Here is a 20,167-nt window from a genome sequence, read left to right as displayed (position 1 = left end):
GCGTTTTCATTATCGACACGAACAACGTGTGCTAGCCCTTTAAATATAGGTTTAGTTCATATAGATATAGGTTTTTTATATTCAAATCAATCGGGTTATTAAGCCTACCGATTGCTTCCACTTTTTGTTCTTATTGTTCTTATTGTTGTTGTTGTTATTTGTGTCTTCCAGACAAAAACACAATTTAATTAAGAAATTAATGCATTTAAATGTTTGCTTTGTCTTCCATTTGCAATGCGAAAAATGTCTTCCAAACAAATTGTTTCGTTTTTTTTTTTTTGTTAGTTATTATATATATGTATGTATATATAGAGTTTATATATAAACATTTAGATATTGTTAAATACACTTATTTAATTAATGCCTTCCATTTTGGTTGTGGTTAAATGAGTTAATTTCCTGATTTGCAATCGCAACTCATTTTTCTGTGTTTACGTTTTGTTTTGTTTTTATGTATATAGACCAAATTTATCAGATATACAATATTTATATATATATGTATATATATATTTAACCACCACTAAACTCTTGGTTAATATTTATATGTATATAATTGTTATTACATAATTGATGCTTGTCGTGTCTTCTTTGAACTAAAACAAAAATATTATTTATAGGTATATATTATTTCTCTTTTTGTTGTTGTTTGTGTTTTTCAAATCAATTTTTCCTTCTGCCTTTAGTCAAATTGATATGCTGATTCCACTAAACCGAAAACACAAAAAGGATTAACTTAAAGAGAGAAAAAAGGAAAAGAAAAGGAAACCAAAAATTTGTTTATATGTTTTTTGTTTTGTAAATAATTGTTTTCGATATGTTGTATATTTTTGATATTAATTGGTTGATTTCGTTTTTGGAAAAGTTCTCATTTTCCTTCTCTTTTTTTTTTTTTTTTTTGGGGGGGTTTGTGGCAAAATTCTTGAGACCCGAGAACTAACTCGGCTCAGAGAAAAATGCACTGGAAGCCCTTAAGTGATTTTGCTGTTATTTTTGATTTGAGAATTTTGTAAAACTCAGAAACTTGTTTTCGTTTAACCATTTGAATATTCATTTTGCTTAAATTACTATATATTTTTTGTCTTTTAATTGAAATTAATTACAAATTAATTGATTCGCATAGGGATGTTTTTTTTTTTCCCTTTTCTTTTCTTTTTGTTTTTTGATTTTTCATAGTTATATGTATTTATATAAGATTTTTACTTTTTTTTGTGTTTTTTTTTTGCTTCTTCTTGTTTTGGTTGTATAATACAATTGAACTAAAACACTTTTGCAATGAACAAACATTGAATAATATAATGACAACACTAGCATTTAAACGCAAACAAAAAACGAAAAGTTGAAATAAATTCAAATTGTATTATAATTGCTTTTTTAAGTGTTATACTTTTTGTGTGTTTCTTCATTTTTGTTTTTTTGAGTTGTGATTTAAACACGTTTCCAATACCCAATCCCGGTTGGAGGATTAGGTGGAAAATGGTGATAAATCAATTGGGCAAAACTTGTTTACAAAATGTATTTCTCTCTATAAATCAGAAAGCTCCTAACGTTCAGATGTGCTTCAATAGATCTATTTGATTTCAATTTTTTGTAAGTAGTTTACAATTTTTTAGTTTTAAGGTAAGATTTGGTAAGATTATGTATCCTCTTTCGAAACACGAAAGAATCGAAATGCAATTTAAAAGAAGAGCTCTTATATATAGAGTTTATAGAATATATGTATTTGATAACAGTGATGGCAGTGGAGAACTTTGTCCCCTGAAATATGCAATAAACCAGAGGGCCGGTGCTAACTTTGACCACGTCAAAGTTTGTATACCCTTGCAACTTTTTTGGTAACTCTTTCCTTACCTATTAGCCATCAATGCGGAAGAACGTTTTTTCCAAAAAGGCTTATGTTTGCGAAAGAATGGCCTACAATCGTAGGAAATAACGAAGATATTGATCAAAGTCACTGTTTTCCACCGATCGTTCCTATGGGAGCTATATGATATAGTCACCCGATCTTGATCAAACTTGGCACAGTCATTAACAGATATACTATACTAACAAATGTTTAATTTGAAAGCAATCGCGGTAAAAGTAACGAAGTTATTTACAAAAGTCACTGTTTTCGACCGATCGTTCCTATAGGAGCTATATGATATAGTCACCCGATCTTGATCAAACTTGGCACAGTCATTAACAGATATACTATACTAACAAATGTTTAATTTGAAAGCAATCGTGGTAAAAGTAACGAAGTTATTTACAAAAGTCACTGTTTTCGACCGATCGTTCCTATGGGAGCTATATGATATAGTCACCCGATCTTGATCAAACTTGGCACAGTCATTAACAGATATACTATACTAACAAATGTTTAATTTGAAAGCAATCGTGGTAAAAGTAACGAAGTTATTTACAAAAGTCACTGTTTTCGACCGATCGTTCCTATGGGAGCTATATGATATAGTCATCCGATCTTGATCAAATTTGGCACAGTCGTTTATAAGCGTAATAAACTCTCTAATATTAAGTTTCACGATAATAACATAGAAAATAACGAAGTTATTGAGAAAAGTCACTGTTCGTGACTTTGGGGTTTGTATGGGAGCTATATGATATAGTGGTCCGATCCGGCTGAATCCGAGATATACAACCCCTGCAGTATATACAAGCCTACGTGCAAAATTTCAGCTCTTACGGTCTAGGAGGAGTTTGCGTTGATCCAGACGGACGGACGGACATGGCTATTTGAACTCGTATCGTCGTGCTGATCAAGAATATATATACTTTGTATGGTTGGAGATGCTTCGTTCTATGCGTTGCACAGTTCTGACCAAAATTAATATACCCTTTTTGCAAGGGTATAAATATGCCAAGTCGAAGGCACAAAAATTTACTCACAACTCACATCGTCCTCATCGAACATTTGCAAATGCCAGAGACCTGTTGACCGATTCGTGCGGTCGCAAAAATAAAAGTGTTTTCCACTCAATTTTTGAGCAAAGCCCGAAAGCATGCGATTGCTTTGTTCGTACAAAAATTTAGTTCGTAGATTTTTTTTGACAAGCACGAGTCGAATTGTTGCACTTTTCATCAATGAGACATCGAGAAATTTGTATCGAAAATGCCATAAATACGGGGACGACTCTGCTTGGACAACAACTGAATCATGAGCAATTTTCCAGTTACCACTGGTGCAGTATCCAACCCACCTGGAACTGCAATAGTAACTAACTAACTATAATATTTTGATTACATCTGTTATATATACAGGTACTTCTGTTCTTATCTCTTGTTTGTGTGGACTGGAAGTGTCTTATGGGCCAAATGTCTGGTTGTTGACGCACTCGATCGCTTCTTCCATTTTATCCTACCTATGTTACTTGTACTGTTAAGCCTCCCATTGAATGTTTTCTTTTTCTTACTCTAAAGTCTCCAACCCACCTGCATCTGCAATAGTAACTAACTAGCTGTAATAATTAAGGGGTTTACATGAGCAGGGATTCTAATTCCGATGGCAAAGCTTTCTAGATTTGGCCATTTCGCAGCCTTCCACCATATTATCCTGTAATATGAATATTTCCAGACTCTTATCACCTGGCATTATAGTCGACGACGTGAAGACATAGTCTTTGAGGAATTCCCCAGCCGCATTTCCTTTACTTAAACTACAAAATAATAGCATTATAACTGACTGATTCTTAGTGGTCATTAAAGCACTTAGTGAAAAATTGTTCTTCTTCGGCGTTGAATCAACAATTGACAATTTTCCTATTAAATTATTATTTGTTATTAATATTAATGGCCACCAGATCTCTTTCAATAAGATCACTTGGCTTTACTTTTTCCTGGTTGATAACACGTCAGTGCACAAAGTGTCAAATGGACTATGTGACTGTGAAATCGGAATATATGGAGCACCACGGCATTTTAATAAGTGTATTAACGTGAAATTCGAAACTGAAATTGCACATTACTTGTCCGACAGCCGGGATAAATTATGCCCTTCTTAAAATTACATACTCAACTTTGTCTAATTGAGTTTTTTTAGTCACTGTCCATATGTGGCGGACTTTTCGAAAAATCCGACTGCAGTGATCACTCTTTTAGCTCCCCGTTTTATGGGAGCGGTTGAGAAAGTTAAATGGCATTTTCCTCTTTTGTTTGCAATGTTTTCTCGGGTGTTACAAGACTTTCGGAACTATTAGCGTTTGTAGTATGAGTAGATTGAAAAGAGACAGACATTCCATGTTCAATGTTTGAACAATTCGTCATCTTTCTCTCACAAAATTGTTTTTCACATTCGCTTAGTCGCTAAGTTCCTAAGATGAGTACATATGTATATGGGACAAGTGCGGATACTAATAATGCTTAAAAAGATTTTAGTCCTACCACATGCTGACCCTTTCAACATGTCGTCCGAGAAGAAGTCTTTACTGTGGCTTTGACAAACAAAAGTCTGAGCAGGACAGTTGCCACGGCCTTCCCAATAAAAATTAAAACATTCTCTGGGGCACAGGTTTTAACTCAAACATTGAAATTCTGCAGCGACTTTAAAACAAGCTCCTACACCTTACGCCACAGTCATCCACAGAGACCTTAACAAACCGTCAATTAAGTGTGAGATCCGGTGGCAAGAAACCCATGATAAGGCACTGGCACTGAAACTGCCGAACAACAGCATGCAGATTAGACGTCTGCAAAGAAGTCACCCACTTGTGCTGCCATTTAGACCAGATACGGACTGATGATTACCTTTAACAATATTTGCTAAAACATATATAAAACAAAGCAATAAATCGCCAAGGTGAAACAATAATTCTTTTGACTAACAATAAATAAAACTCCGCGTAGAATACGTATGTATTGTTGACCCAAATGAAATGATGGCCATATTAAATAAGGGGTTATTAGGGCTTGATGCAAGAGCCTAACTTTCCGACCCCATTTAAATAAAATAAATGCAACAAAGTGTGGCAAAAGAGAGCAACAATTGCGGAGAAATAGCAAAATTACAAATTAATAGACTGGACTGGATAGATTGGACACAGTAGGATGATCGTGTTAACCGTCCCTGAGAATTAAGTCGGTTGTTCGTTTTATTTGCTCCCATTCAGAGTGATATACTTTTTCATTTCAATTTAGTTAGAAAATTACTGACAATTCAGAAGGCTTTCAAGAAATTTCGTTTGTAATATCTCTGTCACCGCATCATGTAATGGCCACAGTTAAGATTCAATGCTCAAAGTTACATTGGAACTTTTATTTTTGAAAAATAATGTTTTACGAGTTTTTAAATAAAGGAAAATAAATATTTAACAACGTGGATTGGGAGTTTTATAGAAATATAAGGAAAACTGATTCAGTTGTCACCCCAGCAGAAAGAAGTCAATCAAAAAACCTTGTGAGTTATCGCATATGTAATATCGATGGTCGTGCATGTCCGATGGTTGCGGCTACACAACGAGGTCTTATACCTGTGCTAATTGAAGGACATTAAAAAGCTCTCATTATATTAATTTTAGTCGGGGAAAAGCTTTGTTCACACAATGAATAGACGCTACGTAGATATATTATGCAAGAACTGAGTCTTATTCAGTTAATTGATCACCTTGTCTCGTCTCGTCAATTGAATTGCACTAACACATCTCTGTTTGAAACGTTGACAAAAAAGAAGAAGAACGAAACGCGGTGTAGAATTTGGCAAAGCTTTTCCTTGGAATGACTGATACAGCCCAAGCCAACATAAGAAAAAAATGGAAATACTGTCTGGGTATTATTTTTGACAATCCATATGGAGAAACTTATAAACTTCCACTAATGGAAGGTTCCTTTTGTGGCATCGTTGTAACAGCCACATGTAATCTCCACACTTATTATAGCTAGTTAGTTACTATTGCAGTTGTAGGTGGGTTGGATATTTTAGATTAAGGAAAATAAAACGCAATCGCTTTAAAAGACGCGACGTTGTAATTATAATTTATGAATAAGGAAAATGGTGTTATTCAAAGGTAGTACCTGTTGGAACTTCCCTTTTAGGAAATTGAGTTTTAAAATAAACATAATATTATACGAGAAGTTTTCCTTATTTAAAAAGTTAATTTTAATAAAGCATTATTTAAACCTTTTTAAGAATAAGGAAAAACTGATTCAGTTGTTGTCCAAGCAGAGGAAAGCAACTGAATGAGAAGACCTGTGAGTCGTCCCCGTATTTATACAGTTTACTTGATGAAAATGGAAACAGTGCTGTGTAATAGGACAACTCAGTACTGTGCAACACTGACATTTCTATCGATAACTGTAATCGATTGTATTTCTATCTGTTTCTGACCATTTTTATCGACACATGAAACCGATAGACATTATTGATTATTTCATCGACTTAAGATCGGAATGCTTACATATATGATGTCCGATTGGGTTAATAGTATTAAATAGAAATAAAAGACAGTTGGTTTTTTTTTAGAGGGGCTTTACAACATTTAACACATAATATACATATTTATTTTGTTATTTGAATGTTATGGATTTTGTTTTTGATGTTTGCTTTGTGTGCAGGTTTTTTGATTTTGATTTTGATTCGTTTTTAGTTTTTTGTTGTTTGTTTTCTTTTTTTTGTGGTTATTCTCTTCAAATATGGAATTGTCTTTAAATTTCTCTTCTCTTTTCTTCGACTAAGTTCTCTATGTAAGCTTGTGTTGTTTCTCAAATATATATTTATGTATAATAGTTTTGATTTTCATATATATGTATGTATATATATATATATTGTTTGCTATATTTGTTTATTCTTTTCGGTATTTATTATTATTATGAATACTTTTGTTTGTATCGAACAACATAAAATGCGAAACGGTTTTGAATCAACTTTGATTCGTTTGTTGTAATTGATGATGATGTTTCTCTTTTGTTTTACAGATTCGATAGAATTTTTGTTTTTGTTTATTTTGAGCCTTGATAATGTCTTCCATTGGTTTAGTGTGCGTGTGTTTTATGTTTGTTTTTGTTTTTGGTAAGTTAGTATGTATGTATGTATTCATGGCAGAAACGCAACGCCTAACACATATACATATACATAAAGTGCATTAGAATATACATATATATGGGTTTTTATTTAGATAAGATATTGATAATACATACATATTGATATGATATTTAACATTCTACACACCCGGATACATATTGAAGCCGCATTTAGTTTAGGATTATCAATGAATGTGCTCTGATTTAATGTTTATTATCATTATTTAGTGTTAAATAGTTTTTTTCTTTCTTTCTTTCTTTCTTTTTTTTTTTTTTTTTTGATTTTTTTCATTTGCTTTTTATGGTTTTTTGGTGCAATTACAAACATCTAGGTATACAAGTGCAAGTGAATATTCTGTTGAAAAGGTTTTCGTTTTTGTCTAATACAATATTGATTTTGTTTTAGTTATGCCTCAAAAAATTGTACACACACATAAATTGTTTATATTGTTCATATATATATTTAATTATTGTCAGTCACAGCGTCGCGTTTTCATTATCGACACGAACAACGTGTGCTAGCCCTTTAAATATAGGTTTAGTTCATATAGATATAGGTTTTTTATATTCAAATCAATCGGGTTATTAAGCCTACCGATTGCTTCCACTTTTTGTTCTTATTGTTCTTATTGTTGTTGTTGTTATTTGTGTCTTCCAGACAAAAACACAATTTAATTAAGAAATTAATGCATTTAAATGTTTGCTTTGTCTTCCATTTGCAATGCGAAAAATGTCTTCCAAACAAATTGTTTCGTTTTTTTCTTTTGTTAGTTATTATATATATGTATGTATATATAGAGTTTATATATAAACATTTAGATATTGTTAAATACACTTATTTAATTAATGCCTTCCATTTTGGTTGTGGTTAAATGAGTTAATTTCCTGATTTGCAATCGCAACTCATTTTTCTGTGTTTACGTTTTGTTTTGTTTTGTTTTTATGTATATAGACCAAATTTATCAGATATACAATATTTATATATATATGTATATATATATTTAACCACCACTAAACTCTTGGTTAATATTTATATGTATATAATTGTTATTACATAATTGATGCTTGTCGTGTCTTCTTTGAACTAAAACAAAAATATTATTTATAGGTATATATTATTTCTCTTTTTGTTGTTGTTTGTGTTTTTCAAATCAATTTTTCCTTCTGCCTTTAGTCAAATTGATATGCTGATTCCACTAAACCGAAAACACAAAAAGGATTAACTTAAAGAGAGAAAAAAGGAAAAGAAAAGGAAACCAAAAATTTGTTTATATGTTTTTTGTTTTGTAAATAATTGTTTTCGATATGTTGTATATTTTTGATATTAATTGGTTGATTTCGTTTTTGGAAAAGTTCTCATTTTCCTTCTCTTTTTTTTTTTTTTTTTTTTGGGGGGGTTTGTGGCAAAATTCTTGAGACCCGAGAACTAACTCGGCTCAGAGAAAAATGCACTGGAAGCCCTTAAGTGATTTTGCTGTTATTTTTGATTTGAGAATTTTGTAAAACTCAGAAACTTGTTTTCGTTTAACCATTTGAATATTCATTTTGCTTAAATTACTATATATTTTTTTCTCTTTTAATTGAAATTAATTACAAATTAATTGATTCGCATAGGGATGTTTTTTTTTCTTTTCTTTTCTTTTCTTTTTGTTTTTTGATTTTTCATAGTTATATGTATTTATATAAGATTTTTACTTTTTTTTTGTGTTTTTTTTTTGCTTCTTCTTGTTTTGGTTGTATAATACAATTGAACTAAAACACTTTTGCAATGAACAAACATTGAATAATATAATGACAACACTAGCATTTAAACGCAAACAAAAAACGAAAAGTTGAAATAAATTCAAATTGTATTATAATTGCTTTTTTAAGTGTTATACTTTTTGTGTGTTTCTTCATTTTTGTTTTTTTGAGTTGTGATTTAAACACGTTTCCAATACCCAATCCCGGTTGGAGGATTAGGTGGAAAATGGTGATAAATCACAGTTGCACAAAGACCCGCCATCGCCAGTCTTGCAGAGCACCTTGCACAATTCGTTCCAATCGGGTGTATCGGTTGTTTCCTCGGCCACCGCCTCCACGGCATTTGCCAGAGCCTGCTCGACCTTTGTTAGATAGTCACTCGCATTGGCACCATGTGTAGTTGTGCTCTGCATTTCACTGGCCTTCAACGCCATCTTCTTATCCACGTCAATAACTTTTGCAACAATCAACTGGCATGGACTGCACCCGGGCAGAGTATTGCGCCGTTGATGACAGAAACTCGTGCAGAGTCTGTCGCCGAAGGCATCGGAAGAGACTTCTTTACCCATTGGGGCACCTTCCATGCTGATGCTACTGCGATCGCATTCACAATCAAGGCCATCTGTAGAACAAAAGTAATTCCAAATTAAAGAAGAGTTAAAAAAAGAGTTTCAGGTATTGCTAGAACCATCAAACCGAGCTAGAGACTAGAGACGGGCGGCCTCTAGACCCACTAACTAACTAAAGTAGATAATAGTTCTAATTATAGACACTAACTTACTTCACTAATCTAGTCCAATTTGGCTAATCATTGACTTAACCTTCACCATGCAGTATTTATTAATCTTCTCTAACCATTTCAGGGACATCTATTACTAAAGTGAGCATCTTTTGACCAGATTTAGTTAGATTTGCTTAGATCCCCCTTTCCATATACTATAATTGGGCAAAACTTGTTTAAAAAATGTATTTCTCTCTATAAATCAGAAAGCTCCTAACGTTCAGATGTGCTTCAATAGATCTATTTGATTTCAATTTTTTGTAAGTAGTTTACAATTTTTTAGTTTTAAGGTAAGATTTGGTAAGATTATGTATCCTCTTTCGAAACACGAAAGAATCGAAATACAATTTAAAAGAAGAGCTCTTATATATAGAGTTTATAGAATATATGTATTTGATAACAGTGATGGCAGTGGAGAACTTTGTCCCCTGAAATATGCAATAAACCAGAGGGCCGGGGCTAACTTTGACCACGTCAAAGTTTGTATACCCTTGCAACTTTTTTGGTAACTCTTTCCTTACCTATTAGCCATCAATGCGGAAGAACGCTTATGTTTGAGAAAGAATGGCCTACAATCATAGGAAATAACGAAGATATTGATCAAAGTCACTGTTTTCCACCGATCGTTCCTATGGGAGCTATATGATATAGTCACCCGATCTTGATCAAACTTGGCACAGTCATTAACAGATATACTATACTAACAAATGTTTAATTTGAAAGCAATCGCGGTAAAAGTAACGAAGTTATTTACAAAAGTCACTGTTTTCGACCGATCGTTCCTATGGGAGCTATATGATATAGTCATCCGATCTTGATCAAATTTGGCACAGTCGTTTATAGGCGTAACAAAGTCTCTAATATTAAGTTCCACAATAATAGCACAGAAAATAACGAAGTTATTGAGAAAAGTCACTGTTCGTGACTTTGGAGTTTGTATGGGAGCTATATGATATAGTGGTCCGATCCGGCTGAATCCGAGATATACAACCCCTGCAGTATATACAAGCCTACGTGCAAAATTTCAGCTCTTACGGTCTAGAAGGAGTTTGCGTTGATCCAGACGGACGGACGGACATGGCTATTTGAACTCGTATCGTCGTGCTGATCAAGAATATATGTATGTATATACTTTGTATGGTTGGAGATGCTTCGTTCTATGCGTTGCACAGTTCTGACCAAAATTAATATACCCTTTTTGCAAGGGTATAAATATGCCAAGTCGAAGGCACAAAAATTTACTCACAACTCACATCGCCCTCATCGAACATTTGCAAATGCCAGAGACCTGTTGACCGATTCGTGCGGTCGCAAAAATAAAAGTGTTTTCCACTCAATTTTTGAGCAAAGCCCGAAAGCATGCGATTGCTTTGTTCGTACAAAAATTTAGTTCGTACATTTTTTTTGACAAGCACGAGTCGAATTGTTGCACTTTTCATCAATGAGACATCGAGAAATTTGTATCGAAAATGCCATAAATACGGGGACGACTCTGCTTGGACAACAACTGAATCATGAGCAATTTTCCAGTTACCACTGGTGCAGTATCCAACCCACCTGGAACTGCAATAGTAACTAACTAACTATAATATTTTGATTACATCTGTTATATATACAGTTACTTCTGTTCTTATCTCTTGTTTGTGTGGACTGGAAGTGTCTTATGGGCCAAATGTCTGGTTGTTGACGCACTCGATCGCTTCTTCCATTTTATCCTACCTATGTTACTTGTACTGTTAAGCCTCCCATTGAATGTTTTCTTTTTCTTACTCTAAAGTCTCCAACCCACCTGGAACTGCAATAGTAACTAACTAGCTGTAATAATTAAGGGGTTTACATGAGCAGGGATTCTAATTCCGATGGCAAAGCTTTCTAGATTTGGCCATTTCGCAGCCTTCCACCATATTATCCTGTAATATGAATATTTCCAGACTCTTATCACCTGGCATTATAGTCGACGACGTGAAGACATAGTCTTTGAGGAATTCCCCCAGCCGCATTTCCTTTACTTAAACTACAAAATAATAGCATTATAACTGACTGACTCTTAGTGGTCATTAAAGCACTTAGTGAAAAATTGTTCTTCTTCGGCGTTGAATCAACAATTGACAATTTTCCTATTAAATTATTATTTGTTATTAATATTAATGGCCACCAGATCTCTTTCAATAAGATCACTTGGCTTTACTTTTTCCTGGTTGATAACACGTCAGTGCACAAAGTGTCAAATGGACTATGTGACTGTGAAATCGGAATATATGGAGCACCACGGCATTTTAATAAGTGTATTAACGTGAAATTCGAAACTGAAATTGCACATTACTTGTCCGACAGCCGGGATAAATTATGCCCTTAAAATTACATACTCAACTTTGTCTAATTGAGTTTTTTTAGTCACTGTCCATATGTGGCGGACTTTTCGAAAAATCCGACTGCAGTGATCACTCTTTTAGCTCCCCGTTTTATGGGAGCGGTTGAGAAAGTTAAATGGCATTTTCCTCTTTTGTTTGCAATGTTTTCTCGGGTGTTTTAAGCGAAAGCTTTGAAAACATACATATATTTACAAGACTTTCGGAACTATTAGCGTTTGTAGTATGAGTAGATTGAAAAGAGACAGACATTCCATGTTCCATGTTTGAACAATTCGTCATCTTTCTCTCACAAAATTGTTTTTCACATTCGCTTAGTCGCTAAGTTCCTAAGATGAGTACATATGTATATGGGACAAGTGCGGATACTAATAATGCTTAAAAAGATTTTAGTCCTACCACATGCTGACCCTTTCAACATGTCGTCCGAGAAGAAGTCTTTACTGTGGCTTTGACAAACAAAAGTCTGAGCAGGACAGTTGCCACGGCCTTCCCAATAAAAATTAAAACATTCTCTGGGGCACAGGTTTTAACTCAAACATTGAAATTCTGCAGCGACTTTAAAACAAGCTCCTACACCTTACGCCACAGTCATCCACAGAGACCTTAACAAACCGTCAATTAAGTGTGAGATCCGGTGGCAAGAAACCCATGATAAGGCACTGGCACTGAAACTGCCGAACAACAGCATGCAGATTAGACGTCTGCAAAGAAGTCACCCACTTGTGCTGCCATTTAGACCAGATACGGACTGATGATTACCTTTAACAATATTTGCTAAAACATATATAAAACAAAGCAATAAATCGCCAAGGTGAAACAATAATTCTTTTGACTAACAATAAATAAAACTCCGCGTAGAATACGTATGTATTGTTGACCCAAATGAAATGATGGCCATATTAAATAAGGGGTTATTAGGGCTTGATGCAAGAGCCTAACTTTCCGACTCCATTTAAATAAAATAAATGCAACAAAGTGTGGCAAAAGAGAGCAACAATTGCGGAGAAATAGCAAAATTACAAATTAATAGACTGGACTGGATAGATTGGACACAGTAGGATGATCGTGTTAACCGTCCCTGAGAATTAAGTCGGTTGTTCGTTTTATTTGCTCCCATTCAGAGTGATATACTTTTTCATTTCAATTTAGTTAGAAAATTACTGACAATTCAGAAGGCTTTCAAGAAATTTCGTTTGTAATATCTCTGTCACCGCATCATGTAATGGCCACAGTTAAAGGTTCAATGCTCAAAGTTACATTGGAACTTTTATTTTTGAAAAATAATGTTTTACGAGTTTTTAAATAAAGGAAAATAAATATTTAACAACGTGGATTGGGAATTTTATAGAAATATAAGGAAAACTGATTCAGTTGTCACCCCAGCAGAAAGAAGTCAATCAAAAAACCTTGTGAGTTATCGCATATGTAATATCGATGGTCGTGCATGTCCGATGGTTGCGGCTACACAACGGTGTCTTATACCTGTGCTAATTGAAGGACATTAAAAAGCTCTCATTATATTAATTTTAGTCGGGGAAAAGCTTTGTTCACACAATGAATAGACGCTACGTAGATATATTATGCAAGAACTGAGTCTTATTCAGTTAATTGATCACCTTGTCTCGTCTCGTCAATTGAATTGCACTAACACATCTCTGTTTGAAACGTTGACAAAAAAGAAGAAGAACGAAACGCGGTGTAGAATTTGGCAAAGCTTTTCCTTGGAATGACTGATACAGCCCAAGCCAACATAAGAAAAAAATGGAAATACTGTCTGGGTATTATTTTTGACAATCCATATGGAGAAACTTATAAACTTCCACTAATGGAAGGTTCCTTTTGTGGCATCGTTGTAACAGCCACATGTAATCTCCACACTTATTATAGCTAGTTAGTTACTATTGCAGTTGTAGGTGGGTTGGATATTTTAGATTAAGGAAAATAAAACGCAATCGCTTTAAAAGACGCGACGTTGTAATTATAATTTATGAATAAGGAAAATGGTGTTATTCAAAGGTAGTACCTGTTGGAACTTCCCTTTTAGGAAATTGAGTTTTAAAATAAACATAATATTATACGAGAAGTTTTCCTTATTTAAAAAGTTAATTTTAATAAAGCATTATTTAAACCTTTTTAAGAATAAGGAAAAACTGATTCAGTTGTTGTCCAAGCAGAGGAAAGCAACTGAATGAGAAGACCTGTGAGTCGTCCCCGTATTTATACAGTTTACTTGATGAAAATGGAAACAGTGCTGTGTAATAGGACAACTCAGTACTGTGCAACACTGACATTTCTATCGATAACTGTAATCGATTGTATTTCTATCTGTTTCTGACCATTTTTATCGACACATGAAACCGATAGACATTATTGATTATTTCATCGACTTAAGATCGGAATGCTTACATATATGATGTCCGATTGGGTTAATAGTATTAAATAGAAATAAAAGACAGTTGGTTTTTTTTTTTAGGGGCTTTACAACATTTAACACATAATATACATATTTATTTTGTTATTTGAATGTTATGGATTTTGTTTTTGATGTTTGCTTTGTGTGCAGGTTTTTTGATTTTGATTTTGATTCGTTTTTAGTTTTTTGTTGTTTGTTTTCTTTTTTTGTGGTTATTCTCTTCAAATATGGAATTGTCTTTAAATTTCTCTTCTCTTTTCTTCGACTAAGTTCTCTATGTAAGCTTGTGTTGTTTCTCAAATATATATTTATGTATAATAGTTTTGATTTTCATATATATGTATGTATATATATATATATTGTTTGCTATATTTGTTTATTCTTTTCGGTATTTATTATTATTATGAATACTTTTGTTTGTATCGAACAACATAAAATGCGAAACGGTTTTGAATCAACTTTGATTCGTTTGTTGTAATTGATGATGATGTTTCTCTTTTGTTTTACAGATTCGATAGAATTTTTGTTTTTGTTTATTTTGAGCCTTGATAATGTCTTCCATTGGTTTAGTGTGCGTGTGTTTTATGTTTGTTTTTGTTTTTGGTAAGTTAGTATGTATGTATGTATTCATGGCAGAAACGCAACGCCTAACACATATGTATACATATACATAAAGTGCATTAGAATATACATATATATGGGTTTTTATTTAGATAAGATATTGATAATACATACATATTGATATGATATTTAACATTCTACACACCCGGATACATATTGAAGCCGCATTTAGTTTAGGATTATCAATGAATGTGCTCTGATTTAATGTTCATTATCATTATTTAGTGTTAAATAGTTTTTCTTTCTTTCTTTCTTTTTTTTTTTTTTTTTTTTTTTTTTGATTTTTTTCATTTGCTTTTTATGGTTTTTTGGTGCAATTACAAACATCTAGGTATACAAGTGCAAGTGAATATTCTGTTGAAAAGGTTTTCGTTTTTGTCTAATACAATATTGATTTTGTTTTAGTTATGCCTCAAAAAAATTGTACACACACATAAATTGTTTATATTGTTCATATATATATTTAATTATTGTCAGTCACAGCGTCGCGTTTTCATTATCGACACGAACAACGTGTGCTAGCCCTTTAAATATAGGTTTAGTTCATATAGATATAGGTTTTTTATATTCAAATCAATCGGGTTATTAAGCCTACCGATTGCTTCCACTTTTTGTTCTTATTGTTGTTGTTGTTATTTGTGTCTTCCAGACAAAAACACAATTTAATTAAGAAATTAATGCATTTAAATGTTTGCTTTGTCTTCCATTTGCAATGCGAAAAATGTCTTCCAAACAAATTGTTTCGTTTTTTTCTTTTGTTAGTTATTATATATATGTATGTATATATAGAGTTTATATATAAACATTTAGATATTGTTAAATACACTTATTTAATTAATGCCTTCCATTTTGGTTGTGGTTAAATGAGTTAATTTCCTGATTTGCAATCGCAACTCATTTTTCTGTGTTTACGTTTTGTTTTGTTTTTATGTATATAGACCAAATTTATCAGATATACAATATTTATATATATATGTATATATATATTTAACCACCACTAAACTCTTGGTTAATATTTATATGTATATAATTGTTATTACATAATTGATGCTTGTCGTGTCTTCTTTGAACTAAAACAAAAATATTATTTATAGGTATATATTATTTCTCTTTTTGTTGTTGTTTGTGTTTTTCAAATCAATTTTTCCTTCTGCCTTTAGTCAAATTGATATGCTGATTCCACTAAACCGAAAACACAAAAAGGATTAACTTAAAGAGAGAAAAAAGGAAAAGAAAAGGAAACCAAAAATTTGTTTATATGTTTTTTGTTTTGTAAATAATTGTTTTCGATATGTTGTATATTTTTGATATTAATTGGTTGATTTCGTTTTTGGAAAAGTTCTCATTTTCCTTCTCTTTGGGTTTGTGGCAAAATTCTTGAGACCCGAGAACTAACTCGGCTCAGAGAAAAATGCACTGGAAGCCCTTAAGTGATTTTGCTGTTATTTTTGATTTGAGAATTTTGTAAAACTCAGAAACTTGTTTTCGTTTAACCATTTGAATATTCATTTTGCTTAAATTACTATATATTTTTTTGTCTTTTAATTGAAATTAATTACAAATTAATTGATTCGCATAGGGATGTTTTTTTTTTTTTTGGTTTTCTTTTCTTTTTGTTTTTTGATTTTTCATAGTTATATGTATTTATATAAGATTTTTACTTTTTTTTTGTGTTTTTTTTTTGCTTCTTCTTGTTTTGGTTGTATAATACAATTGAACTAAAACACTTTTGCAATGAACAAACATTGAATAATATAATGACAACACTAGCATTTAAACGCAAACAAAAAACGAAAAGTTGAAATAAATTCAAATTGTATTATAATTGCTTTTTTAAGTGTTATACTTTTTGTGTGTTTCTTCATTTTTGTTTTTTTGAGTTGTGATTTAAACACGTTTCCAATACCCAATCCCGGTTGGAGGATTAGGTGGAAAATGGTGATAAATCACAGTTGCACAAAGACCCGCCATCGCCAGTCTTGCAGAGCACCTTGCACAATTCGTTCCAATCGGGTGTATCGGTTGTTTCCTCGGCCACCGCCTCCACGGCATTTGCCAGAGCCTGCTCGACCTTTGTTAGATAGTCACTCGCATTGGCACCATGTGTAGTTGTGCTCTGCATTTCACTGGCCTTCAACGCCATCTTCTTATCCACGTCAATAACTTTTGCAACAATCAACTGGCATGGACTGCACCCGGGCAGAGTATTGCGCCGTTGATGACAGAAACTCGTGCAGAGTCTGTCGCCGAAGGCATCGGAAGAGACTTCTTTACCCATTGGGGCACCTTCCATGCTGATGCTACTGCGATCGCATTCACAATCAAGGCCATCTGTAGAACAAAAGTAATTCCAAATTAAAGAAGAGTTAAAAAAAGAGTTTCAGGTATTGCTAGAACCATCAAACCGAGCTAGAGACTAGAGACGGGCGGCCTCTAGACCCACTAACTAACTAAAGTAGATAATAGTTCTAATTATAGACACTAACTTACTTCACTAATCTAGTCCAATTTGGCTAATCATTGACTTAACCTTCACCATGCAGTATTTATTAATCTTCTCTAACCATTTCAGGGACATCTATTACTAAAGTGAGCATCTTTTGACCAGATTTAGTTAGATTTGCTTAGATCCCCCTTTCCATATACTATAATTGGGCAAAACTTGTTTAAAAAATGTATTTCTCTCTATAAATCAGAAAGCTCCTAACGTTCAGATGTGCTTCAATAGATCTATTTGATTTCAATTTTTTGTAAGTAGTTTACAATTTTTTAGTTTTAAGGTAAGATTTGGTAAGATTATGTATCCTCTTTCGAAACACGAAAGAATCGAAATACAATTTAAAAGAAGAGCTCTTATATATAGAGTTTATAGAATATATGTATTTGATAACAGTGATGGCAGTGGAGAACTTTGTCCCCTGAAATATGCAATAAACCAGAGGGCCGGGGCTAACTTTGACCACGTCAAAGTTTGTATACCCTTGCAACTTTTTTGGTAACTCTTTCCTTACCTATTAGCCATCAATGCGGAAGAACGCTTATGTTTGAGAAAGAATGGCCTACAATCATAGGAAATAACGAAGATATTGATCAAAGTCACTGTTTTCCACCGATCGTTCCTATGGGAGCTATATGATATAGTCACCCGATCTTGATCAAACTTGGCACAGTCATTAACAGATATACTATACTAACAAATGTTTAATTTGAAAGCAATCGCGGTAAAAGTAACGAAGTTATTTACAAAAGTCACTGTTTTCGACCGATCGTTCCTATGGGAGCTATATGATATAGTCATCCGATCTTGATCAAATTTGGCACAGTCGTTTATAGGCGTAACAAAGTCTCTAATATTAAGTTCCACAATAATAGCACAGAAAATAACGAAGTTATTGAGAAAAGTCACTGTTCGTGACTTTGGAGTTTGTATGGGAGCTATATGATATAGTGGTCCGATCCGGCTGAATCCGAGATATACAACCCCTGCAGTATATACAAGCCTACGTGCAAAATTTCAGCTCTTACGGTCTAGGAGGAGTTTGCGTTGATCCAGACGGACGGACGGACATGGCTATTTGAACTCGTATCGTCGTGCTGATCAAGAATATATATACTTTGTATGGTTGGAGATGCTTCGTTCTATGCGTTGCACAGTTCTGACCAAAATTAATATACCCTTTTTGCAAGGGTATAAATATGCCAAGTCGAAGGCACAAAAATTTACTCACAACTCACATCGCCCTCATCGAACATTTGCAAATGCCAGAGACCTGTTGACCGATTCGTGCGGTCGCAAAAATAAAAGTGTTTTCCACTCAATTTTTGAGCAAAGCCCGAAAGCATGCGATTGCTTTGTTCGTACAAAAATTTAGTTCGTACATTTTTTTTGACAAGCACGAGTCGAATTGTTGCACTTTTCATCAATGAGACATCGAGAAATTTGTATCGAAAATGCCATAAATACGGGGACGACTCTGCTTGGACAACAACTGAATCATGAGCAATTTTCCAGTTACCACTGGTGCAGTATCCAACCCACCTGGAACTGCAATAGTAACTAACTAACTATAATATTTTGATTACATCTGTTATATATACAGTTACTTCTGTTCTTATCTCTTGTTTGTGTGGACTGGAAGTGTCTTATGGGCCAAATGTCTGGTTGTTGACGCACTCGATCGCTTCTTCCATTTTATCCTACCTATGTTACTTGTACTGTTAAGCCTCCCATTGAATGTTTTCTTTTTCTTACTCTAAAGTCTCCAACCCACCTGGAACTGCAATAGTAACTAACTAGCTGTAATAATTAAGGGGTTTACATGAGCAGGGATTCTAATTCCGATGGCAAAGCTTTCTAGATTTGGCCATTTCGCAGCCTTCCACCATATTATCCTGTAATATGAATATTTCCAGACTCTTATCACCTGGCATTATAGTCGACGACGTGAAGACATAGTCTTTGAGGAATTCCCCAGCCGCATTTCCTTTACTTAAACTACAAAATAATAGCATTATAACTGACTGACTCTTAGTGGTCATTAAAGCACTTAGTGAAAAATTGTTCTTCTTCGGCGTTGAATCAACAATTGACAATTTTCCTATTAAATTATTATTTGTTATTAATATTAATGGCCACCAGATCTCTTTCAATAAGATCACTTGGCTTTACTTTTTCCTGGTTGATAACACGTCAGTGCACAAAGTGTCAAATGGACTATGTGACTGTGAAATCGGAATATATGGAGCAATTGCACATTACTTGTCCGACAGCCGGGATAAATTATGCCCTTCTTAAAATTACATACTCAACTTTGTCTAATTGAGTTTTTTTAGTCACTGTCCATATGTGGCGGACTTTTCGAAAAATCCGACTGCAGTGATCACTCTTTTAGCTCCCCGTTTTATGGGAGCGGTTGAGAAAGTTAAATGGCATTTTCCTCTTTTGTTTGCAATGTTTTCTCGGGTGTTTTAAGCGAAAGCTTTGAAAACATACATATATTTACAAGACTTTCGGAACTATTAGCGTTTGTAGTATGAGTAGATTGAAAAGAGACAGACATTCCATGTTCCATGTTTGAACAATTCGTCATCTTTCTCTCACAAAATTGTTTTTCACATTCGCTTAGTCGCTAAGTTCCTAAGATGAGTACATATGTATATGGGACAAGTGCGGATACTAATAATGCTTAAAAAGATTTTAGTCCTACCACATGCTGACCCTTTCAACAT

The 20,167-nt window shown here is 33.5% G+C and overlaps 1 protein-coding gene across 1 annotated transcript; it reads right to left on the bottom strand.

The window, feature by feature from the left end:
• Positions 1 to 8,966: 8,966 nt before the first annotated feature.
• On the bottom strand, positions 8,967 to 18,691 carry LOC137580043 (uncharacterized). Its single transcript, XM_068293960.1, has 3 exons — positions 18,667 to 18,691; positions 16,889 to 17,269; positions 8,967 to 9,373 (listed from the first exon to the last, which is right to left on the bottom strand). Exons 1-3 carry the CDS (start codon positions 18,689 to 18,691, stop codon positions 8,967 to 8,969), a joined length of 813 nt encoding a protein of 270 aa, XP_068150061.1.
• Positions 18,692 to 20,167: the final 1,476 nt, after the last annotated feature.

The sequence above is a fragment of the Drosophila tropicalis genome, unplaced genomic scaffold (genome assembly GCF_018151085.1).
Source record: "Drosophila tropicalis isolate 14030-0801.00 unplaced genomic scaffold, ASM1815108v1 contig_805, whole genome shotgun sequence".
Lineage (NCBI taxonomy): Eukaryota > Metazoa > Arthropoda > Insecta > Diptera > Drosophilidae > Drosophila > Drosophila tropicalis.
Note: the sequence above shows the minus strand (reverse complement) of the source record. Positions and strands in the feature narration are given on the sequence as shown.

Coding starts and splice junctions, on each gene's coding strand:
- LOC137580043 (XM_068293960.1), bottom strand. CDS start 18,691: ATGTTCGATGAGGGCGATGTGAGTT. Junction 17,270..18,666: donor CGATGAGGGCGATGTGAGTT/GTGAGTAAATTT, acceptor TTTGTTCTACAG/ATGGCCTTGATTGTGAATGC. Junction 9,374..16,888: donor TGGCGGGTCTTTGTGCAACT/GTGATTTATCAC, acceptor TTTGTTCTACAG/ATGGCCTTGATTGTGAATGC.